Raw genomic sequence first — 26,553 nt, 5'->3', positions numbered from 1 at the left:
GACTCCTTCGGGGACACAGAGGGCCACATTCCTAACGTAAGGTGGGTATATGCTAAGACAAACAGGAGAGCATTCTGGGGACGTTCTCTGTGAAGTGTCACCATAGTCTGCAAGGTTGAAGGTGGTTTTCAGTTTGATTCATGTGATAAGGTTGGTGGAAAAGTTATTGTCGAGTGTATTAGGCAATACTGTTGGTTGCTATTGTTTAAATCATTGAAATTTGTGAGACCTTATACTATAAGAACCACATATTGCATTCCATGCACATCTGCAAAACAAAAGTAATTTGTTACCTTTACGCTGTCTTCTTTTCTTACTGACAATTCACGTTCATTTCTGGCTTCAAAGTCGTGTAGAACTCTTACAGGTATTTTTTGAAAATTGCTGTATATGATTCAATTACAAAATTGTCAGTGGTCTCAATTTAAACAATCGGTAAACTGTTGTAAAGCTGGCAGATAAGATAACCAGACTGAGTTTACACTGTGTCTAATATAAAGTAGCTACACTTTGTGATATACAGTATTGTTTTTGTATAATGTACACTAGAAAGATTATAATTAAAGGGGTTGTAAAGGTAAAAATTGTTTTTCCTAAATAGCTTCCTTTACTATAGTGTAGTCCTCCTTCACTTACCTCATCCTTCGATTTTGCTTTTAAATGTCCTTATTTCTTCTGAGAAATCCTCACTTCCTGTTCTTCTGTCTGTAACTCCACACAGTAATGAAAGGCTTTCTCCCTGGTGTGGAGTGTCGTGCTCGACACCTCCCCTGGAATACAGGAGAGTCAGGACGCTCTCTACGTTGCAGATAGAGAAAGGAGCTGTGTGTTAGTGGGCGTCCTGACTCTTCTGTATTCCAGGGGAGGGGGCGAGCACGACACTTCAAACCAGGGAGGAAGCCTTGCATTACTGTGTGGAGTTACAGACAGAAGAACAGGAAGTGAGGATTTCTCAGAAGTAATAAGGACATTTAACCTCTTGACCGCTGGGCACTTAACCACTTGCCCACCAGGTGAATTCTGGCACTTCTCTCCTTCATGTGAAAATCACAATTTTTTTGCTAGAAAATTAATCAGAACCCCCAAACATTATATATTTTTTTTTAGCAGACATCCTAGGGAATAAAATGGCAGTCATTGCAATACTTTTTGTCACACCGTATTTGCGCAGCGGTCTTACAAGCACACTTTTTTTGGATAAAAATCACTTTTTTGAATTAAAAAATAAGACAACAATACATTTTGCCCAATTTTTTTATATATTGTGAAAGATAATGTTACGCCGAGTAAAATGATACCCAACATGTCACGCTTAAAAATTGCGCCCGCTCGTGGCATGGCGTCAAACTTTTACCCTTAAAAATCTCGATAGGCGACGTTTAAAAAATTCTACAGGTTGCATTTTTTGAGTTGCAGAGTAGGTCTAGGGCTAGAATTATTGCTCTCACTCTAACGATCGCGGCGATACCTCACTTGTGTGGTTTGAATACCGTTTTCATATGCGGGCGCTACTCGCGTATGCGTTTGCTTCTGCGCGCGAGCTCGTCGGGACGGGGCGCTTTAAAAAGATTTTTTTGGGGTTTTCTTATTTATGTTTATTTAGTTTTATAATTTTTTACACTGAAAAAAAAAAAAAAAATTGATCACTTTTATTCCTATTACAAGGAATGTAAACATCCCTTGTAATAGAAAAAAGCATGACAGGTCCTCTTAAATATGAGATCTGGGGTCAAAAAGACCTCAGATCTCATAATTAGACTTAAATGCAAAAAAAAAAAAAAAAAAAAAAAAATGTCATTTTTTCAAATGACAAAAAAAAATATGTTTCTTTAAGAGGCTGGGCGGGACTGACGTTTTGACGTCACTTCCGCCCAGCAGAGCTATGAGGACGGGTGAAGGAGATTTCTCCTTCAGTCCCGTCCCCGCTCAGCTGCCGGACACATCCGATCCCCTCCGCCGCTACCGACGGCTCCGGTAAGCGGCGGAGGGCGCGGGAGAGCGGCGGGAGGGGGGGGGCCCCTCTCCCGCCACCGATAACGGCGATCTCGCGGCGAATCATCCGCCGCGGAGACCGCCGTTATCGTGTACACCACCGCCCACTGAAAAGATGAATATCTCGGTTGTGGCAGCAGCTGCTGCCGTTATCGAGATATTCAACTTTAAAAAGAGGACGTCTTTTTGACATGGGGCGGTGGTCAAGAGGTTAAACCCCCTTCCTAACCAGATCAATTTTCAGCTTTCGGTGCTCTCACAATTTGAATGACAATTACTCATACAACATTGTACCCATCTGAAATTTTTGTCCTTTTTTTCACACAAATAGAGCTTTCTTTTGGTGGTATTTGATCACCTCTGTGGTTTTTATTTTTGCGCTATAAAAGAAAAAAGACTGAAAATTCTGTAAAAATTAAAATAAATTTCTAGTTTCTGTCATATTAGCGGGTTATTTCTCACACACAGCATATGCAATATACAAATTACACCGCAAAACACATTCTGCTATTCCTCCTGAGTATGGCAATACCACACATGTGAGACTTTTACACAGCGTGGCCCAACATGCAGGGAACACCATCAGGCGTTCTGGAGCACCCAGGCCAATTCTGACATTTCTCTCCTACGTGTAAAAATCATCATTTATTTGCTAAAAAATTACATAGAACCCCAAAACATTATATATGCTTTTTTTTTCAAAGACCCTAGAGAATACAGTGGCGGTTGTTGCAACTTTTTATCTTGCACGGTATTTTCGCAGCAATTTTTTGAACGCGAGTTTTTAAAAAAAAAACTGTTCTGTGCTTAAAAAAAAAAGAAAACAGTAAAGTTAGCCCAATGTTTTTGCATAATATGAAAGATGAAGTTATGCCGAGTAAATAGATACCCAACATGTCACCCTTCAAAATTGCACACACTCGTGGAATTGCGCCAAACTTTGCTACTTAAAAATCCCCATAGGCGACGTATTGCAAGGTATTGGAGTATTGGGGTATTGTGGAGTATTGAGGGTATTGCGGAGTATGGGGGGTATTGCACAATATGGGGGTATTGCAGAGTATGGGGGGTATTGCACAGTATGGGGGGTATTGCAGAGTATGGGGGGTATTGCAGAGTGTGGGGGGGTATTGCAGAGTATGGGGGGTATTGCAGAGTGCGGGGGGGTATTGCAGAGTGTGGGGGGGGTATTGCAGAGTGTGGGGGGTATTTCAGAGTGTAGGGGGTATTGCAGACAGTATGGGGTGTTATTGCAGAGTATTGCGCAGGGAGGGATGGCTGGATCTGTGACTGCAATAGTCACAGATCCAGCCCACAGTGCTGCTGCTGACACCCGCTCCCCCCCCCTCCTCTCACACTGTACCGATCGGTACAGAGAGGAGAGGGAGGAACCGGCGTCATTACATGACGCCGGTTTGTTTACAAGTGATCGCTCCGTCATTTGACGGAACGATCACGTAGTAAACGGCCGCTATCAGCGGCAATTTACCGCGATCTGTGATGCGCCGGGTCTTCTAGACTCGGCGCTCACAGATGATTCCTGGGAGCTCGCCACTGGAAAGTCTCCTGTCCTGAAGACGACTTCAAGTCATGTTGTAAATCGTCCCAGATCGCCCTGTGGTTCATGCTCAAAGTCGTGTCGGAGTCTCCTCTGAAAGTCGTGCTGGAAGTCGTGTCGCCCTAGTGTGAACCGACTCTAAGCAGAACAAATTATGGAAAATTTGTTTCTTCTATATTTAAACATCAAGAATACAAAATGCATATAAGAACAAAGACGCATGTTATTTTTCCAAATAACACCTAAATCACTCGACACTGAATACATTAAAACACTTAAAACATGGGGACACAACTTATCCCTAATATGTCCAGAATGTTTAAATATTTTGAATATAAATAAATGAAACAGGGAATGTGGACAATGTAGATAATGCTGGTATTAGTAATCTCCCAAAAAGGTTAATCACACTCACACCTCAGGTACAAGTACTCCCGCAAATACTCTGAATCGGTCCCGATACCGATACTAGTGTCGGTATCGGGACAACCCTATTAAACAGCTACCCAGGGCCATGTACTTGTAGTGTAGGGATGCTATGGCAAACTACAGAAAGCCTTGGTGAGCTGGAAAGAAGGGCACATGTGAAAGGAAAGTGGGGTTACCCCTTTGTTTTGGGTGGTCTGGTCTGATATAAGAACAGGAGGGTAATAGCCTTTATTTTCCTATCAAACTTAAATTATTTTTAAACTGTTATATTACACATTCTTTACTTGTTTGTAAAAGCATATAGAGGCTGAGTGGACAGGAAACTTAAAAGCACACATTCTGAAGAATGTGTGAAACATTCTTTTCAAAGTGTGAAATACTGGCTAATATTTTACAGACATTTAAGTTTTTTGACAAGCTTATTAACTGTTTTATATATTTATAGAAATAATGTGAGACGATGGTCAGGAGATATATTTATTTTGTTGATGAGTAATATCTCCAAGCAAATTTTGTATTTTAAGACATTTTACTTATATGGTATTAAAGTCTTATATGAAAAGACTTTGTATAAAAAAATATATACTGTAAGAAATATTGTAACCTAAAACTAGAGTTTGCCCAGGAGGCCTAGACGAACCAACGGGGATCCGGTCGCCACGTTGCATGACAGGTATGCTTAAGCTGTCAGGTGGTGACATAAAATCTGAATTGACTGGGAGGATTCACTCATCCGTATCTCACATATCTCAAATTGACAAAGCCTGTGTCAGAGGCTCTGAGTCAGGCCGGTGGTAGAGGTCTGTTCCTCCCAGTGATCTTTAAGTGGCGCTCCGGCTGCCAGGCCTGTGATAGTCGCCTGTCCGGGGGCACTTTACCCACCCTGATCTGAGGTGGCGAAGAATTGAGTTATATTATTGCTGAGAGCAGGCTTGCTCTTTTTCACATCCAAGTCCTGATACCAAAGTTTCTCTACGCTCATCAACCTTTCTCTATTGTTTGCCATGTTGATGTTGGCCATGTTGGGCCTTGGAATAAAGCATTGAAAACTCATTCTTGTGTCTGGACACTTGCTCTTTATCTACACTCATTGATGTCACCCCTAAACCAAGCCAAGAAGGTAACTTAATATGCCGATCCCAAACTAATCAGCGGCTCCTTCGGGGGTGAGCGCTACAATTTTTTAAAATAAATCTCACTGTATTTCATGAACCAATTATGCCATATAAAGTGCAATGTGCAAAAAACAAATCATCCTATATGAACAAAAAATTATACGCAAAAACGTAATTGCATGTGCAAATTATACAAATATAACAGTAGCAGTACATAAATAAATGAAACATCTAATTCCAGTTGACACCTTCTAAGAAGAAATGCATTGGATGGAGCCAGCAGTGTGATGTCAGAACACACGTACCGATCGAATAGTGTGGCGGCTGTGTCTGTGGGTGTTTGCCTTAAAAACTCTACTAGTCTGTAAATGCAATACTTTATGGTTTTAATAAATGGTATATCAGTAATGCACTTAGGAGGTCTCCTCCTTACTTTTAATATATATCTGTTGGAGCCAGAATACTGGGGGATCTTAACAAGACATCCGTAAACCAGGTTGGGAGCGAGCTGTCATTTTTCCCTATAGGGGATACTTTCTAAGCGTGGTTGATCCTGGTGGGGATCATATGTTCTGGTAAGCAGCCTGTCTGCACGAGCACTAAGGTGAAAGTGATCCGGTGGATAAATTGAGATTATGCACAAAGTATAGCACAAGAGCACTTTATTGCATGGAGAAGGATATAATTTGAACTGATATCACAATATGTGTTGCAGTTCGATGTTTCATTTATTTATGTACTGCCATTGTTATATTGATGTAATTTGCACATACAATTATGTTTTTGCCTATAATTTTTTGTTCATACAGGATGATTTTTTTTCTGCACATTACACTTTATATGGCATATTTGGTTAATGAATTACTGTGTGATTTATTTTTAAATCTTTTGCACAATGAATTTGCACCATATACTAGTGTATGTTGGATACAATTACAGCTGAAATGTATTGCCTTAGCCATCTGCTCCATGTATTCAATGAGCAGAGGATCAATGGCAGCAGTTCTGAGATTCCTTTTAACCACTTAAGGACCGGACCAATATGCTGCTACATGAACCAAGGGGTTTTTACAATTCGACACTGCATCGCTTTAACAGACAATTGCGCGGTCGTGCGACGTGGCTCCCAAACAAAATTGGCGTCCTTTTTCCCCCACAAATAGAGCTTTCTTTTGGTGGTATTTGATCACCTCTGCGGTTTTTATTTTTTGCGCTATAAACAAAAATAGAGCGACAATTTTGAAAAAAAATCAATATTTTTTACTTTTTGCTATAATAAATATCCCCCAAAAACATATATACAAATTTTTTTTTCCTCAGTTTAGGCCGATACGTATTCTTCTATTATTTTTGGTAAAAAAAAAATCACAATAAGCGTTTATCGATTGGTTTGCGCAAAATTTATAGCGTTTACAAAATAGGGGATAGTTTTATTGCATTTTTTTTTTACTACTAGTGGCGGAGATCAGCAATTTTTTTTGTGACTGCGACATTATGGCGGACACTTTGGACAATTTTGACACATTTTTGGGACCATTGTCATTTTCACAGCAAAAAATGCATTTAAATTGCATTGTTTATTGTGAAAATGACAGTTGCAGTTTGGGAGTTAACCACAGGGGGTGCTGTAGGAGTTAGGGTTCATCTAGTGTGTGTTTACAACTGTAGGGGGGTGTGGCTGTAGGACTGACGTCATCGATCAAGCCTCCCTATAAAAGGGATCACTCGATCGAAGCAGCGCCACAGTGAAACACGGGGAAGCCGTGTTTACATACTGCTCCCTCCATTCTTCAGCTCCGGGGAGCGATCGCGACGGGGCGGCTATAAACGAATAGCCGAGCCGTCGTCCCGGATCGCTCCCCGTGGGAATCCGACCGCCGCATGTAGCGGGGGGGTCCCGATCGGACCCCCGACCCACGTCTAGGCAGGGACGTACAGGTACGCCAATGTGCCTGTATGTGCCATTCTGCCAACGTACATATACATGCGGCGGTCGGGAAGTGGTTAAGGAATTATGTTCAGTCAGACATGGTTTGACAAAACTAAAGTCACGAAAAACGGGAGTAGGGAAGGACCCCCCCAATGAGAGCAAAGTACTGGAAAGGACTTTCAGTTGGGTCCTTAAAAGCAGGTGCATTTTCTACCAGTATAGCAGTCGCCTTGTCAAGGTAAGTCATGGGCGGACCACTTCTAAAAAAAATCTGCACCAAACAAATATAGGACCTGCAAACATTTTGGAGGAGCAAACAATCTAGCAGGGCATTTACAATTGTCATCTAGAAACAGCAGGAAAAGTAGGTGCAAAGGGAAAGTCTTTGCAACCTTAGGAGCCTGCAAAAAGCACTAAAGAACCTAAAGAACCTCATCTAGCTTCAGGGTGGTGTGTATTGCATCAATAAAAGCTGAAATGGTCCTCTTTAACTTGGAGATGATAGCAGAAGACTGCAACTCCTCAGGGGTAAGCTCAACCATTGAGGAATTATAGGGTAAATCAGATATAGAATCTGCTTACATTCATGTAAGTCTTTCAGACTTACATAAATAAAAAAACATCAGTTTTCTTGTGGGAATATCGATTGGAGCAATGCTTGCACATGACTAGTTTTGCTGTCTTCTTCTGTACAATGGGGAAATAGATACCACTGTAGTATATTTTGGCAATGTAAACATTTTTAGCTATTGCCATTATTTTAGATGAGCTTTATCAAACACTGGACCCACAGCTAAGTCAATAAGGATTAAAAATAGCTTGACCTTTTTTGACATTTTGTTACCCATGACATGTATGATACTACAGTGCCATCTTCTCTCATGGAAACTGATGTAGGAGGAAAGAAGTAGAAAGGACTACACCCATGAGGGAATGGCTACCGAAAATGTATAAATTAAAAGGCCCACACTACAAGAGATACATGGCAAGTATCCAGTTTCTGGCAATCACTTGAAATATCTGTAGTCCTGTTTGCAACAGAAATTGGGGACAGCTATATCTTAAGCTAAATAAAATGTTAGTGTATTCCTACAGCATACAGAACATTGCCAATGCTCATTGGCTAGGAAGGTTACCTAGGGTTTGTATGTTTGATGTATACATATTTATAGTATTCTGTATATCGTGTATTCTTTTCCTAAAACTGTAAATAGGTTGTATATGTAATATTTTGCTTAGTAAAAGCACAATAATATACTACAGGGTTTTTTCATTTCCTTGCTTTTCCACAAAATACCCTAATAGATGCAAGCAAAACAAAGCACACACAACTCTTAGCCCAAAGGATGATGTCCCACAGTGTTAAAGTGGTAGTAAACTGCAGCTGTTTAAAAAAACTAAACAAACAAAAAAAAAACCTGTAAAACATTTGCATAATGTTCTATGTATCTCATACTAGCACATTATGAAATACTTATCTTGGAACAAAGCCTTCCAGCACAGCGCTGTCACCGCTAAGAGGGCTGGCATCTTCCCCCCAGTGGCTGAAGTTGCAATGACGTCACTCCCCCACATGCATGCCGGAGCCATCGTGACGGGAAAAAAAGCTCTGAAGGCCTGGCAACGTATGCCAGACCTTCAGAGTGCATGCACTGGTGAAGAAACTGGTTGCATCCTTACTTGTAGGTAAAAATCAGTGAGTACACACCCTAAAGAGTTAACTGCACATTTATTTAAATATAACACTAAAATTATGTATCAAAAGTACAAATGGACATATAAACACCAAGTCCCCTATCTAATATAGGGAATAGACCAAAAAACTCTCTATTATGTCTAAGGGAAGCTAAGGGAAGCAGGTATTGGCCATACAGAGGCGCTGCCTCTCACTCCTATTTTAATCTCTTCTTATCTCTCCTTTTTCTAAATGTACGATGAATATTTAATGAAAACATCCTGTGTTTGTCCATGAATGTACGACCCGATACTCGCCCATTATATCAGAGCTTATGTTTATGTTACTATAAAATGAACTATCTTTAGATATTGTGTATCACCATGCTATCTTTGACAGCGATTGGTGCGACTGGGTGAATATCGGATCGTATGTGGATGGACCCTCATAATAAGATACTATGGCTATCAGCCCAGGCTTTCTCTCCCTACCCACATGCAGCATTGTTATGTAGATACCAATAAAGTGAAATTTATGATTGATTATTTGACGAGTGGAGGCAAGATGTGAGATTCTATTGGATATATTTGGTTATCTATTTGGGGAGTTTTACTATCTAATTTCATTAACATACAATTTCCTTACCCATTATTCCTGACGATTCAAATTAAATAATTTCATATATTTTTGGAACTTTATGGGTTAGGATTGAATGATGTATGGACTATTTACCCTTGCTACAACAATTATCGTACGATTGACATAGATCGGCAGATAGACATATATGTGTGTCTATTATGATTTGATGATGCAATGAAATATATGTTCATAATAAGATACACACCTGAAATAAGTTTATAATAGATGAGTTTTGTGGATTGTGCAGGGCGGCACACCATGTCAAATTTTTAATTAGTTTAGAGCACTTGTGGGTTTATCACAGATGATGGCTACTTGGTAAATAGGTAACAGCACTTGTATTTTACTCAAACAATTAAGGGTGGGTTGTGGCTCCATAAATAAGCCAGTGCTCACGGACTAGTCCCAAGTTCTGAAGAAGTTCCTAGGAATAAGGAACGAAAAATGTAATCTCTTGGGAGTAGCACCCCCCCCTCTACACCTATTACTGAGTCACTCCTACTATGGCTCAGTGATATTTATCCTGTAGCTAAAACAACTGTCGTCTGGAGGACACTACATGAGATTTAACTGATTGACATCAGGATGACCATCTCTTTATACAGACGTACCTTTTAACAATCTTGGCTTGTAGCTTATATTTAACTCAGAGAGACATTGACCACAGCATCACCTGTACACCATCCTCATCTGTTTGCTTTTAAGTCGTCTACTCTACGTTATGGACATACATGTACCGATCAATGGATGATTATCTCTGTGAGTGATGCCTAGCCTTCAAAACAGTGAGTAAATACTGCACAGTCCACTGCAGGAATTACTGCTTGGAATCCAGCTGTATATTACAACCACTTGCCAACTAGGATTTATCCATTAATGTGGTTATACATGGACATATGACACCTGGCAGTTTTCTTTTTTTTTATTCAATATTTCTTTATTAGTATTTTCAGAAAAATGAACAATGAGTACAAATAATTAATCAATCAAGTCAGTTGTCCCAACTGGAGCATAAAAACAAAGATTAGGTAGTTCAGTTCCATTGTAGTGTAGCCTATCTTACAAGGTATGAACAATACGCAAGTTATAGATGTTAACATGTTCAGCACCAGTGGGAGGGGATAAGGTGGGACATGATGTGGGGATGAGGAGTGGGGGGGGGGACACCAGCAGGGTGCAAATTTGCGTTTTATAGTATTAGGAAAAAGAGAAGAAAGATATCGACAATTTGACTCTGTGATATAGAAAACATCATATTGTTACAGTACATTTTGGGTGTGTGAACCAAGCTGACCATTCAGTGAGAAATTTTGCCATACTGAAATTTTTCCTGGCAACTAATCTCTCCATCTCGCATTGAAGATTCAGAGCTGCAATTGTGCTGAAAATGGAAGGGACTTCAGTCGTTTTCCAGAGTTTGGTGATATTTATCTTTGCCGCTAGTAAGAGATGTATTATTACTACCCGTGTTCCGGGTGGAAATTTCTCTATCCCAAGATGCAGTAGTTCTAGGGCAGGGTTAGGAGCGACTGTGATATGTGATATGGAGGAGATCAGAGCAAAGATCTGTCTCCAGTATGAGCTTAGGGATCTGCAGAACCACAGGATGTGCGCTATAGTCCCAGTACTTCCACAGGACCTCCAGCAGGTAGCTGGATGCCCTGGGAAGAACTTTGAGAGTCGGAATGGTGTCAGGTACCATTTGTGTATGTTTTTTGGTAGGATTCCCAGTGGTTGGAGCAGTGGGAGGCTGTGTATGTAAGTTTGAAGGCCCGTGTCCACATATCAGGAGTGGGACTCACATTCAGTTCTTCGACCCATTTCAAGAGGGTGGTGATTATGGAGAAAGGACGATTGTCACTGAGAGCTGAATAAATTATGAAAACACCATGTTTAGGATAAACCGAACGAGTGTAGAAGTTATAAAGAGGTTCAGGAATGGTAATCAATGAGGGGATTTTAGAAGTTTTAAGGAAGTGGGAGATTCTCATGTATGTAAAATCTTCGGTGTCAGGTATGTTGTATTCAGTTTGGAGATCTCTGAAGGGTTTAGGAGAGCCATTCTTGTACAAATCAGATAAAGTATTAATCCTATATTTCTGCCAGTGTTGTATTTTAATATCTGACAGGTGGGCTGTTAGCGCTTTGAGAGGTATCGGTAGGGAATGAAGTGGATTATTAACAGGTTTGAGGTGGGTGAATTTTTGCCAGGCAGCCAGAGAAGCTGCAATTGGTGGGGATGGGGTCAGTTTGTCAGGAGGAGAACCCGCTGAAGTGAGTAAGAGGATATCTACCAAGTTATTTGGCAGATAGGAGGATGACTCTATGATGGACCAGGTCTTATCGGGAGTTGGATGCCACCAGTAGTAAAGCTTGTCCATGATGGAAGCATAATAGTAGTTTTGGATGTGGGAAAGACCTACTCCTCCTTTTTTGTGATGTCTAGTTAGGATGTGGTGGGCACATCTGGGAGGTTTGGCATCCCAGACATGACTCGATATTAATTTTTGTATTGAGGTAAAGAAGGAAAGGGGCATAGGTATAGTTACCGTGCGGAATAGGTAAAGAATTTTGGGCAAAAGCAGCATCTTAAAGGAGGCAATTTTGCCTATTTTGGATAGACCAGTTGTGCGCATTTGACATAGCAAGTTAGGAAGCTGTTTTTTGGAAAGCACGATAGTTAAGATCATATAGGAGGCGAAGTGAGGGTGCCAATTTTATCCCTAGGTATGGTATGGATTGATTTGACCAAGTAAAGGGAAGATTCTCTTTCAGGAGGGATTCTTGTCTTTTCGAGAGATTTACAGGGAGTATCAGGGATTTGGAGGAATTGAGCTTGTAAAAAGAGGCTAGACAAAATTGGTTAAGGATTTCTTGGATTGCTGGCATTGAGTGGGTTGGGTCTGTGACAAGGAGTATGACGTCGTCAGCAAAGAAACTTATTTTGTGTTCCATGCCGTTGTGGTGAATGCCTGAGATGCGTTTGTCCTCTCTAATCTTCGTAGCTAAAGGCTCCATTAGGAGAGCAAAAATTAGAGGGGAAAGCGGGCACCCTTGGCAGGTGCCGTTGGAGATTTCGAAAGGTGTAGATAGGGTTCCCTCTGTCAGAATTCTGGCAGTTGGATTGGAGTATAGGGAGAGAATCGCAGATTGAAATCGTCCAGTGATGCCAAATTTAGTAAGTACTTCTTTCAAAAATCTCCAGTTTACTCTATCGAATGCCTTCTCTGCATCCAGAGATAGGAACAGAGAAGGCGTTCGTGACTGAGTGACTTTATGTATCAGGTTGATGACCCTCCTAGTTGCATCAGGGGCTTGTCTGTCTGGTATAAAGCCAACTTGGTCTGGGTGAACCAAGGATGGGAGACACTTCAACAATCTAGATGCAATAGCTTTAGCATAGATTTTTACATCCGTGTTAAGGAGTGATATGGGCCTATAATTAGTCGCAAAGGCAGGATCTTTCTCCGGTTTGGGGATGGTGGTTATAATAGAGCGTAACATATCAATTGGAAGAGAGCCAGAGGTGGCAGCTGAGTTGAAGAGGGTCGTAAGGTGAGGGGAGACAAGGGTGGCAAATTTCTTGTAAAATTCATTGGTGTAGCCATCTTCCCCAGGTGACTTTTAAAGGGGCAAAGTGTTAATGGCCTTGAGAATTTCATAATTTGTGAAGGGTTGGGAGAGTATATGTAGTTGGCCGGGGGTTACAGATGGGAGATCAATTGAGGCTAAGAAGCCTTGAATAATTGGATCAGTAGGTTGAGGTGTAGATGGGTCCTTTGTCAGATTGTAAAGAGAGGAATAGTAGTTACCAAAGGCATTTGCTATATCTTGTGGGTTAGTGAGGAGTTGTTAGGCGGTTGGATGGTAGAGGGATGCAATTTTATGTTTGTGTCGTTGTGTTTTGACCTGTCGAGCCAGTAAGGCTCCTGCCTTATTTCCTAGGGCATAGTATCTGGCCTTAGCCAATTTAAGATTGTGTTCAAATTTGTAGAGTAAAAGTGAGCGAAATTTGTGCCTCCAGTCAAGGATTTCATTAGCAAGTTTATGGGAGGGATTTTGCTTGTTTTGATTTTCTAATTGTGCAGTTGAGAAAGGGCCTCTTCAATTCTCCTAGACCTCTGGCTTTTAACCCTACTTTGAAGTTTAATGAGGATTCCATGCATGTATGCCTTGTATGCAGACCACATTACAAATCGATCAGTGTTCGGTTGGTCGTTCAGATGAAAGAAAGCGTGGTGTTCAGTGGTTATTGTTTGGGAGTTACCAGAGTCTGCGATGAGAGAACTATCAAGTCTCCATATAAATGGTACTTTTGATCCACGGTTCCCCACTGTTATGGAGACCGGCGCTTGGTCTGACCATGTAATGGAACCGATCGTTGATGCAGTTACATTCTGAAGAGTAATCTTGTCAGCAAGGAAGAAGTCTATCCGAGAATAAGAGAGTTGAGAAGAGGAAAAGTAGGAGAAGTCCCGTTCATTACCGTGCTGGCATCTCCAAATATCGAAGAGGAAAAGTAGGAGAAGTCCCGTTCATTACCGTGCTGGCATCTCCAAATATCGAAGAGATTGTTTGTTCGAAGAAAGGGGTTCAAGGCAGGTCGATGACGTTGGGTGGTTGATGTGGTGTCCATATTTGGGTCACCTGTTATGTTGAAGGCACCTCCAATGAGTACTCTTCCTTTCTGGATATTATTTAATTTCTTGTAAAAATCGTACTTGTTGCTTGTTTGGACCATATATATTGGCCAATGTGTAGGTGGTTTGGTTAATGTCACATAAAAGAATAAGGTAACGGCCTTGAGGATCCAGAATGGATTGATGTAGTTGGAAATGCAAGGGGTCTCGTATCGCCAGGAGGACTCCATTCTTCTTTTTTGGGCCTTAGACTAGGAAGATTTGGCTGTAATTTTTCAGTGTGAACTTGGGGGTTTTATCGGCTGCAAAGTGGGTTTCTTGCACTAATAGGATGTCGGCTTTTTGGGTATTGGCTTCCTTAAGTAGCGCAGATCTTTTTTTAAAGGGAGTTTAGGCCCCTGGCATTTATAGAGACTACTTTGAATGCCATTGCTAGATGTGAGTCTCAATAAAGGATCCACAAGTTTCAGGCGAAGGTGTGTGCTGTGTCAGTCCGTTTTAATGAAAATTGGGCTGAATCGATTACCAGTTGTCCAGTACAGGAGTGTTCAGGAACTAATTGGTTTGAAGGGAGGTTGAAGGTTTTGCTGGTGTGGGGTTCAGGAGGAGAGTTCTGTATGTAAAAAGGGAGAGCCCTAAACAAAACACGGGCTCAATGTGCAGAAAGTTTTGCTAACAATCGATGGGGGAGAAGGTCCACTGATAAACAGGTATAACAGGGACCACTCGTAAGGTAGGCGGAGTCCAGTGAATAGTGATGGTACCCAGCCGTACATTAGGATAAGTGTAGGAAAGGTTATCCGTTGTATCATCAGGCATCTTGATATGCCCCTCCTGTTTCCATGCGTGTTGCAAGGAGGTCAGAAGGGACCGGCTCTTCTTCTGGTATGATGCACCAGTTCCTCAGGAGTTTAAGGCCTGCAGGAAGTGTTCTTATAGCATGTGTTTTATTTTGATGAGTTATCAGGAGTTTGGTGGGAAAGCCCCATTTATAGGGCATTTTATGATTTTGTAGAGCTTTGGTTATAGTTGCCAGCTGCCTACCATTTTCCATCGTTGCCTTGGAAAGGTCAGCATAGAGAGCATAGAGTAAGGGTCGGGAAGTCTCGCCATGCGTTTAGGGGCGTACATGACCTTTTCTTTAACTGTAAAAAAATGAATGCGGGCCAGTACATCCCTAGGTGCAGAGGATGGAAGGTGAGGGGGTTTGGGAAGTCTATGCGCTCTGTCAATCTCCATTTCACGGTCAGTTAGGTCAGGTAGTAGTGTGCACATAAAAGATTGCAGGTATTGCACCAGGTCAGGATTTTGGACCGTTTCTGGGACATTGCGGGAATTTTATATTGTTTCGCCTGGAGTTCTGCGAGTTTAAGGTTGATCAATTGAAGCTCATCATCACGATCTGCAAAGCCATCCACTAGCTCATTATGGGCAGAGAATAGATCTCCCATTTTCTTTTCAATAAAGGTAATGCTTTGCTCATGCTGCTGCACAGTGGCAGAGAGAGATGACACTGCAGTAGATAGATCACTGTAGAGAGTCTGCCTCAGTTAGAGCAGCATACTTTTCATCGTGTTTTCAGACAGTGGCTGATCTGAGGCAGGGAAAGCATCCAGCGCTGATGCTTGCTGTGGAGGAGGGAGAGAAACCATGCAGGGAGCTCAGGCTCTTTAGTCCTGGACTTGGCGGGGCTGGATGTAGTGGGTGAGTTAGGGGGAGAAAACTCACCAGTCTTGTTAGGAGTTTGAGGGGTTCCCACACACTGCCCGAGGTTTTGTCCAGAGAGAGGAGAGGAGAACTGTGCCAGGTATTCTCGGGGGGTAGAAGTCAGGGAGATTTTTAGGCAGCTTCCTGTCCTTCCTCCACTTGGACAATGTGTCAGGAGGCTGCTGCTGTGTCCGGGCAGTGCGATGTGCGGGTGACACTTTCCTCTAGCCGCTGTGAAGACGCTAATGCCGGGATTACTGCGGAGCTGTAGAATCACACAGCCATTCACTCGAGCCACGCCCCCTCGACACCTGGCAGTTTTTATTGGAAGTTACTATATATTATGAGCCTTTGATTATATATCATCTTTTCATAGAAGGTAATTACCCACACGCTGTGGGATACCAATCGACTTGGCCATAATAGATTATCTTTCTTATTACAGCTATTCAGGTGACACATAGATCTGGACATACCTCTGAGTGGAAAGATAATTTTTCAATGGCGTTTGATACGCTTTATATTCACCTACAACTCTGATCTTATGGAGAACTGATTAAGACTATACCTGTATTGCTGAGGTTGATCACCTGTGCCTCTAATGGATATCTCATCGTTAATATTTTTTCAATTTTTGGAGTTGTGACTGGCTTTCCTACATCTCTCTCCAAGTGTCCGTTACTGAGGTAGATTTATAATATATATATATATATATATATATATATATATATATATATATATATATTCAATTCATTTTTGATTTTTTCTCCAGCGCATGGGTTCCACGTGTGGACAGTGTATACAGTACCTGCAATAAGGATACACTGCCCCATGTAGGAACACATTAGGGTATTTATTCAGACAGTGACTCGGTCTTTGTATTGGGTGTATTTGGGGGTGTTTGTCTTTGGGGGAGGGTGGGTGTGCATGCTGTTTATTTGTCTCCCTTCTAGGGAGGTACTTTCCAGCTAGTCAGATGCTCATACCGTCATTGGATTATCATATGGGGAATTTTTTGGTCTATTCCCTATATTAGATAGGGGACTTGGTGTTTATATGTCCATTTGTACTTTTGATACATAATTTTAGTGTTCTATTTAAATAAATGTGTAGTTAACTCTTTAGGGTGTGTACTTGTCTGTTCTTTTTTATTTTTTTCTATCTGTAGGCATATATTGCTTATTAGACCCTCCCAAGACTATCGGTGAGTACTGCAGTTTTATAAATAGGTGGGATTCCCATATTCTCCCTTTTTTTTTCCGTAAAGATCAGTGAGTCCCTGATGGTTAGTCTGACAGGCCTGCTCACTGGATGAGTCTTTAAAGACTGCGCATACACAGAAGCAATGTCAGTGGCTCTGGACCTGGAAGACACTCCACTTTCCATCTAGCTCAGTTTCAGATAGCTGCAAATTGGAAGGGAAACCTTCAGCAGTAGTGTAGTGAAAAGTCTTGATTAAAGAAAAAAATTATAAAGAAAAACTAAAAAAATATCTCTGGTTAGTCTTTAAAACAGCAGTGTGGAAGAAAACCATCCTAGCACACTAGCAAATGACTGAGGTATATTTGTAGTAGGAAGGGTTTTACCATGAGATTTGTTTGTCCAAACCTCCTGGATAAGGCCCCGTACACACCATAGAATCTATCCGCAGATAAATCCCATCAAATGGGTTTCAGCGGATAGATTCTATGGTGTGTACACTCCTGCGGATATTTATCCTCGGATAAATCTCCCCTGGGATGGATTTTCAGCAGATGAATATTTGCTGACATGCTCAACAAATCCATCTGCTGAAGTCCATCCCAAAGGATGGATCCGCTCGTCTGTACAGACTCACCGGATCCATCCGTCCAAAGGGATTCCCCGCACGCGTCGTAATGATTTGACGCATGCGTGGAATTCCTTATATGACAGCGTCGCGCCCGTCGCCGCGTCATAATAGCGGCGACGGCGCGACACGTCATCGCCAGAGGATTTCAGCGCGGATTTCAATGCGATGGTGAGTACACGCCATCGCATAGAAACCTTCTGAAATCCTCGAGGCTGGACCGTATCTGCGGATAAATCCTCTCGTGTGTATGGGGCCTAAAGGAGAAATTGTGACAAATTAGAAGATTAATATGAATAAACTGAGATATTAGTACAGAGGTTTGTCAACAAAGATTACAATAAGAATATTTTGGATAAAGAAATTATGTAAGTATCAATGCACCAAAATGGAACATGCAGGTATGAAAGGGTCCTTTCCTAAAAAATTAGCAAGCGTGAAAGACTTTGTTTTTTATATTTAAACACTTACTGATTGGTGGACGGAGTCTGCAGGTTTTCTTGGACCTATAGATTGATGAAAAATAAATTCAGTTATTCCTTTAGATCATTACTAATATTTATTTACATATTTATATGTTTATACGACTAGAAGGACTAGTGAAGTAGAAGCAGAAAAGAAGGATGTTAGTGAAAGGCGTGTATATACCTCCTATTTATTTAGCCCCTTTCAGGACCAAGACAATTTAGCATTTCAGTTTAACCAGTAAAAGTGTTTATATTTTGTAAGATATCAATTTACATTTGAGAGTAATCATAGAGTCTGCAGATGAGTCATCTGTACACAGCAACAGAGCAGAGCTGCGCAGCATTAGTAACAGTAACTTCACGCTGAGATATCGGGACACAGCACAGGACTAAATCTTCAAGGGACAAGAGAATTTAAACTGGGATAGTTGGCAAGTATGAGGCAGCTGCTTTGGGCCCCACAACAATGATGGGGCCCAGGGCAGCTTCCCCTTTTACCCTGCCTTAAAGGCGACCCTGATGTTGATCACTGATACCTTATGGAAGGCTATATTTCCCAGCGGTGCAGTACAAGCTGGTGAGGTGGCTATCACTGGTAGTACAATGCAATCGCAGCCACCAAGAATTTGAGCACAGGTCAGTAGAGTCCATAGTAGCCTTTCAGAGGTGCGTGCAAACCCTCATTAAATATTTATTTTACATTTAAGTGTACATATCGTGGTTACAGAGTTTGTAGAGTCCAATGTCCAGGGGAGTTGACTTGTATTTTTGAAACTGTAGTGAAGGTATTTTATATTACCAGTGAACAATATTATGATGTGGATGTACTCATGTAATCATGTAATCCACAGTAGACACTGTGGGGTTGATGTACTAAAGGCAAGGTGGCTGTTGACTTTGCAAGGGAATTTGCACTAGAGTTTAGTGAATAAGGTAAAGACTTACATCTTCCAACCATGAACACACAAGTATTTACATTTTTTTCTTTGCACGTAATTGGGTATTATTTGAATGTGAGACTTCACCACAATCACTAAGCTCTGGGGCAATTTTCCCTTCCATTACAAAGTGAACAGCCTAATTGCTTGTAGTAAATCAGCCCCTATATGTAGAGTTAATTTTTAAGTTGACAGCTAACATTTTGATATCTCTGTTTACCTTTGGCTGTCCATTTATTGAGTTTACATTTGGAAGAATCCATCCATCAAAGAATACTGGTATATATGGTGGGATCATCTTAGCATTAGGCCAATCAGCTCTATAAAGAAAGTAAAATTTGAAAAGATGAAGCCGCTAACTAGTAACTTTTATCTAATTTTAAAGGCTTATAACCATAAAATACAATACAATATACAATATACAATATAAAGTTGAAAAAAATACACAGGGCCAGATTCACAAAAGAGATACGACGGCGTATCTCCTGATACGCCGTCGTATCTCTGAGATCCGTCCGTTGTAACTATGCGCCTTATTCATAGAATCAGGTTACGCATAGATCTCCCAAAGATCCGACAGGTGTAATTGACTTACACCGTCGGATCTTAGGCTGCAATTCTAGGCCGGCCGCTAGGTGGCGATTCCATTGCGGTCAGGGTAGAATATGCAAATGACTAGTTACGCCGATTCACGAACGTACGCTTTGCCCGTCGCTGTAAATTTACGTCGTTTCCGTAGAGATACGCGGCGTAAAACTAAACCTGCCCTCTAGGTGGTTTAGCCAATGTTAAGTATGGCCTTCGTTCCCGCGTTGAAATTTGAAATTTCACGTCGTTTGCGTAAGTCGTCCGTGAATGGCGCTGGACGCCATTTACGTTAACGCCAAAACCAATGATGTCCTCGCGACGTCATTTAGCGCAATGCACGTCGGGTAATTTTAGGGACGGAGCATGCGCCGTAAGTTCGGCGCGGGAACGCGCCTAATTTAAATGCTCCCCGCCCCATTTGAATTAGGCGGGGCTTGCGCCGGGCGGATTTACGCTACGCCGCCGCAAGTTTACAGGCAAGTGCTTTGTGAATCAAGCACTTACGCTGAAAACTTGCGGCGGTGTAACGTAAATGGGATACGTTACGCCGACGCAGCAAAGCCTAATTCTATGTGAATCTGGCCCACAATTTTTATGGTCCTAGAAAATGCCATATTCCAACAGACAATTGCCTTCTGTTTAGTGATGTTATTGAAGGCAAAGTCTGGAAGCCCCTATGTAGCCTACAGTCAGTAGTTTACACATTAAATGACATTAAACTATTTTTAGGTTTTGAATGCACATTTTTATTTATTTTTTAAAGTAGAGCTATCATTGAAATTCAAACATAATATTAACAGTGCATATGTTCTAAAAAAAGAAGAGGGTGGGGGCGCTATAATGTATAATAGATATACATACAAATACACAAACTGCAAAGACAAATTCCCCCAGCCTATTTGAATCGCAAAATATAAATGATATACTGTGCAACTATATATTACATCAATTGCTATATCAAACTAGCAAATTGGAAAAGTGAATAAAGTGACATTGTGCTATATTAAAATAATAGTGCATCAATGAAAGATGGTTGATGTGGTGAATACCACTAAGATAGATAACTATAAAGTCCTTGAATAAAGTGCTGTGTGCGTAAACAAAAGTCCTTCAAATTCACTGCAAATTGCTCCACCTTCACCGACTGTGAATAGACACCCAAAAGTGCTCAAAGTGTGGATGGCACCTTACCACATGTAGTTGACCCTTTTTGCCAAAAAAGAGGTCAATCAGAGCTCAGACAACAAAGCCTTTACTGCATATGGGACTCGGACTCCTTATGTTCAAAAAACTCCAGTTGCGATATGCGAGACCAAAGAAATGACCGCAATAGTATAATTCCATTTTATTAAAAATATATGATAAAAAAGGGACGCCAAATGGCTGCTTACTTTTGTGAGTGCCCTGAACCTGGCATCGAGGCTGCATGGCGTAAGTTTGTGGAGAGATGCTCCCTAAGCTGCAGAAGCTGGCGTGCGTTCCACCTCTGAGAATGGTGAGCCAGCGGGACCGGAAGTTGTGTACTGTGCGTGACCAGGTACCGCCTCGACGTACGTTTCGTTACCAACGTTATCAGGAAGCGTACCTGGTCACACGCTGGATGAGCTTAAATGTGTCCATCAATTAGCAGAGGGTAGGGGATTAAACTGAATACAGCCTCTGTCCCGGCTCCAACGGCCAAACGATACTCCATAACAACTTTATTTAAAACGCAATCTATATACAGTGCCTTGCGAAAGTATTCAGCCCCTTTGAACTTTGCGACCTTTTGCCACATTTCAGGCTTCAAACATAAAGATATAAAACTGTAATTTTTTTTGAAGAATCAACAACAAGTGGGACACAATCATGAAGTGGAACGAAATTTATTGGATATTTCAAACTTTTTTAACAAATAAAAAAGTGAAAAATTGGGCGTGCAAAATTATTCAGCGCCTTTACTTTCAGTGAAGCAAACTCTCTCCAGAAGTTCAGTGAGGATCTCTGAATGATCCAATGTTGACCTAAATGACTAATGATGATAAATAGAATCCACCTGTGTGTAATGAAGTCTCCGTATAAATGCACCTGCACTGTGATAGTCTCAGAGGTCCGTTTAAAGCGCAGAGAGCATCATGAAGAACAAGGAACACACCAGGCAGGTCCAAGATACTGTTGTGGAGAAGTAAAAAGCCGGATTTGGATACAAAAAGATTTCCCAAGATTTAAACATCCCAAGGAGCACTGTGCAAGCGATAATATTGAAATGGAAGGAGTATCAGACCACTGCAAATCTACGAAGACCTGGCCGTCCCTCTAAACTTTCAGCTCATTCAAGGAGAAGACTGATCAGAGATGCAGCCAAGAGACCCATGATCACTCTGGATGAACTGCAGAGATCTACAGCTGAGGTGGGAGACTCTGTCCATAGGACAACAATCAGTCGTATACTGCACAAATCTGGCCTTTATGGAAGAGTGACAAGAAGAAAGCCATTTCTTTAAGATATCCATAAAAAGTGTAGTTTAAAGTTTGCCACAAGCCACCTGGGAGACACACCAAACATGTGGAAGAAGGTGCTCTGGTCAGATGAAACCAAAATCGAACTTTTTGGCAACAATGCAAAACGTTATGTTTGGCGTAAAAGCAACACAGCTCATCACCCTGAACACACCATCCCCACTGTCAAACATGGTGGTGGCATCATCATGGTTTGGGCCTGCTTTTCTTCAGCAGGGACAGGGAAGATGGTTAAAATTGATGGGAAGATGGATGGAGCCAAATACAGGACCATTCTGGAAGAAAACCTAATGGAGTCTGCAAAAGACCTGAGACTGGGACGGAGATTTGTCTTCCAACAAGACAATGATCCAAAATATAAAGCAAAATCTACAATGGAATGGTTCACAAATAAACATATCCAGGTGTTAGAATGGCCAAGTCAAAGTCAAGACCTGAATCCAATCGAGAATCTGTGGAAAGAACTGAAAACTGCTGTTCACAAACGCTCTCCATCCAACCTCACTGAGCTCGAGCGGTTTTGCAAGGAGAAATGGGCAAAACTGATAGAGACATACCCCAAGCGACTTACAGCTGTAATCGCAGCAAAAGGTGGCACTACAAAGTATTAACTTAAAGGGGGCTGAATAATTTTGCACGCCCAATTTTTCACTTTTTTATTTGTTAAAACAGTTTGAAATATCCAATACATTTCGCTCCACTTCATGATTGTGTCCCACTTGTTGTTGATTCTTCAAAACAAATTACAGTTTTATATCTTTATGTTTGAAGCCTGAAATGTGGCAAAAGGTCGCAAAGCTCAAGGGGGCCGAATACTTTCTCAAGGCACTGTATTACCGGAAGTCAGGTTGCATACCCAAAATACAAACCTGACTATGGGCAACATTTACTACAATGTCATACATTAATAAGGCTTACATTGTTTATAAATATTAAACAAATAACTCAAAAAAACAATCAATTATAAAAAAATTAAGATTAAAAATGTTATTGAATTAAAATGATAAACCCCGAAGAGCTCCCTAGGAAACCAGAATAGTCTATTCATTGGCTAGCATTACCAAATCACATTATTATATTAAATAAAAACATACATAATGCTTGACAAAAAAAACACCATGAAGTCATCAGGTCATTTAGGCTTTTATTACAAATATTTCACATCATTAGGCACTTTAGGTTTTGCACCTATAACCCTTTATGGATGTGAGCAATTTTTACATATTCACCTGTAGCCAGGTGCTGGTCTAAGAATGGATAGTGAGAGAAACACTGGTTGCAGTTGCTTTCTGTATCTGCTCCCCTGAACTGGATAGCAGCTATAGCAGCAAGAGGAGGGAGCTGCTGAGCAGAAAGAGTTCAATAGATTGAACAGATTGAGTCAGGTAGCATTGCACTGTGGAAACTGTAGTCCAGACAAGAGAAACCATACTATAATCAAGAGCTTTTGAACTGCATTTCCCAGAGGGAGATTGCCAGTAGACATGTACAGTTCATTTTATTCCAAATTAAAAGTCGGACGAATTTTTGTTTTTTGGAAATTCAGATGTATCCGAATTTCTGAATTACAATAGTACCAAATGTAAACAAATCTGAAATAACAAAAAATATTCAGACAAATTTCAAATTTGTAACCGTTTTTGAGTCATTTTCGAATGCTTTTCGAATTCGAATAGCTTTTCAATTTCCAAAGAGAATAAAATTGAATAGAAAATAAAAGTAATAGAGAAAAAAATAATAGACTAGAAAAGAATATAACAGAAAATAAAAGAATATAATATAATACAGTAAAACAGAACAAAATAGAAAAAAAGAATAGAATAGACTAGAATATAATAAAAACAAATAGAATAGAATAACATAGAAAATAACCATCTTCTGAAATTTGAATTTCAAATAGAATACATTTGAATTCGAATATATAAGAAAAGAATAGAATAGAATAGAAAAGAATAGAAAAAATAGCATAGACTATAATAGAATAGAAATAATAGAATAGAAAGAATATAACCATGTCCCAAAATTGAAAAAAAATCAATTAGAATTTGAATATAATAGAAAAGAATAGATTATAATAGAATAGAAAATAACAGAGCAGTATAGAAAAAAACTGAATGGAATAGCATAGATTAGATTAGAAAGAATATAACCATTTCCCAAAATTCAAATAGAATCAATTCGAAATTGAATAGAATATATTAGAATAGGAATATGGTTATATTCATTCTGTTTTTTATTCTATACTATTGTGATATTTTCTATTATATTCTACTCGTTTCTATTCTATTTAAATTCAAATTGTTTCTATTTGACTATTGGAAAATTGTTTTTTTCCCATTCTTTTCGGTTCTTTTACCTTCTGTCCTATTTTGATCTGTTTTACTCTATTATATTCTACTATTTTCTTTTCTGTTATATTATTTTTTTTTCTATTCCTTTATTTTCTATTTTATTGTATTCTCTTTGGAAGTTGGAAAATGTGATTCAAAATGTTTTTGCTGACCTAAAATTAAAAAACATAGATTGGACTTGATGGACTTGTGTCTTTTTTCAACCTCACCTACTATGTAACTATGTAATTGCCTGGAGTAGGACTCAGCTTCCTCTTGCCATGAGGGTGAGTGGAGAGTGCACTTAGCTGTCGAGTGTGCACCATCACAATTGCATGTCAGTGGCCTGAGCGGGATCTGAAGCCCTGGAGTTTAGGGGTGCTGACAGCCAGAGTCACTTGGGTGCAGAGCAGAGACTGGACTAATCACTGTATGTGAATTGATGGTGATTAGGGATGAGCTTTATGTTCGAGTCAAACATTGCCTGTTCGCCCTTTCGCCGAACCGCAAACATCATAGGGGGGTTCGTACGAAATTCGAGCAGCTTGGAACGCCCCATAATGCACTGCGACATCGCAGTGCATTGTTGTCTGATGATTGGCCAAGCATGCACTATGACCCGCATGCTTTGGCCAATCACAGCACCGTCAGCAAAGAGAGCTATAATTGGCCAAAGGCAGGTGCCTTTGGCCAATTATGGCTCAGGGGGTTAAGTCCATGCCCCACACTATATAAGGCCGTCTGCACGTCGGCCCTGTGTAGTATGTTGCTGGCGTTCAGAGAGAGTCATTTCATTTAGTTTGAGCAGGCAGGCGATTCAGTTAGCTGCAGTGTATTTAGTACATATATATTGTGGGAGATTAGCTCATGGGGATCACCTTTTCTGAATGATAGTCCGCAAGCAGGCACTTTCTTTTTAAGTCTGGCGGATGCCAGGTTTTATTTAAAAAGTTTGCAGGTTAAAAATAAAGAAAACAATAAATTAAATCCTTGCCGTCCGGCGCTAACTAAACAAATAGTCTCCTCTCTATACAGTGCAGGGCTGGTCCCCGACACCCAAAAAACATGCAGTAAAGCAAACCTTTCTTTAGTCCAACATTCAGCGCTCCCTTCACTCAGGTCCCTTCCTGAGTCTCAAAGCCAGAGCCCTGTTGTGCTCTCTTCCTGGTCTTTTAAAGTCCAGCTGATTGTGGACTCCAGTGGACCCAAACATCCGGACCGGAACCCTAGCCAAGCCCAGAGGCTGTAAAACCCAGACCGGATTCCAGGTTTAGTCTCTCATAATAGAACGTATGCGAGGTGAAATGGACCTATGATCATGTATCGCACCTCGCATACCGTCACAATATATATATATATATATATATATATATATACACACACACACATCCAGGCTTTGTATATATGTGTAACGCCTGGCTACTTTCAGAGCCGGTGCTATGTTAAATTTAGGGGAAGGATTCAGAGAAATAGTTAGCTCTGAATTCATCTGATCGTTTAAATTTGGGTCTCTGCTCTGGCTTGGCTGTGCTGTGGGCTGACCTTCTGGCCGGGGATTCCCATCACCCCCGGACAGCAGGTGGTCAAGTGTTCTAAGTGCCACGCCTTAGTGGCCAGTCGGGGCTAATCTCCCCGCTGTGCATGCTGGGGAGGGGTATAAAGGGGGCAGACATCATTACCTTGAGGTTCTTCCTCGTGTGGCACCCACCATTGGGTTAGCCATTCCACGACACCACTTCATATGGCCCTCCTGGCCGGGGTGTGCATGGGCAACATTGTTCCTGGTTCCGGGACCACGTTGGCCCAGAGCGATTGATCCACTGTGTGGTCCCAGTAGTCAACTGGGTCCCCAATCTGGAAGGGGTCCCGAGCTGTCCGTCCAATTGGAGGAAGCCGACCGGTGAGGAGTCTGTCCGGAAGATACCTAGCACGAGGCTGGTGTCCCAGGAAGGGCCTGTACATTCATTGGGGACTACCTGAGTTTTGACAGACTGGATGTTGGTCGCCTGTTAGCTACTGACTTCCTACAGTAGATCCGGGTGCTGAATCTACTAAGAAAGGATTTCAGAACATAATTGTCTGCAATCTTATAGGAGGGTCTGTGGCAGAGACTTAAAGGAGTTGTAAATAAAACATTTTGTTTGCTGAAATGACTGTTTACAGGGTATAGAGACATAATAGTTAACTGATTCCTTTTAAAAACGATTAAAAATAGATA

General features: G+C 41.0%; 1 protein-coding gene across 3 annotated transcripts in view; it reads right to left on the bottom strand.

Moving 5' to 3' along the window:
* The window catches only part of EPS8L3 (EPS8 like 3), a 195,628-nt gene that overhangs the window by 30,306 nt on the left and 138,769 nt on the right, over positions 1 to 26,553 (bottom strand). For all 3 annotated transcript variants that reach the window (XM_040337634.1, XM_040337633.1, XM_040337632.1), the window contains exons 14-16: positions 19,139 to 19,238; positions 17,985 to 18,019; positions 294 to 384 (exon numbers count right to left, since the gene is read on the bottom strand). In XM_040337634.1, the coding sequence (XP_040193568.1) occupies positions 294 to 384; positions 17,985 to 18,019; positions 19,139 to 19,238 (226 nt within the window). The remainder of the gene's footprint in view (positions 1 to 293; positions 385 to 17,984; positions 18,020 to 19,138; positions 19,239 to 26,553) is intronic.

The sequence above is a fragment of the Rana temporaria genome, chromosome 2, assembly GCF_905171775.1.
Source record: "Rana temporaria chromosome 2, aRanTem1.1, whole genome shotgun sequence".
Taxonomy (NCBI): Eukaryota; Metazoa; Chordata; class Amphibia; order Anura; family Ranidae; genus Rana; species Rana temporaria.
This window is presented reverse-complemented; position numbering and strand designations above follow the sequence as displayed.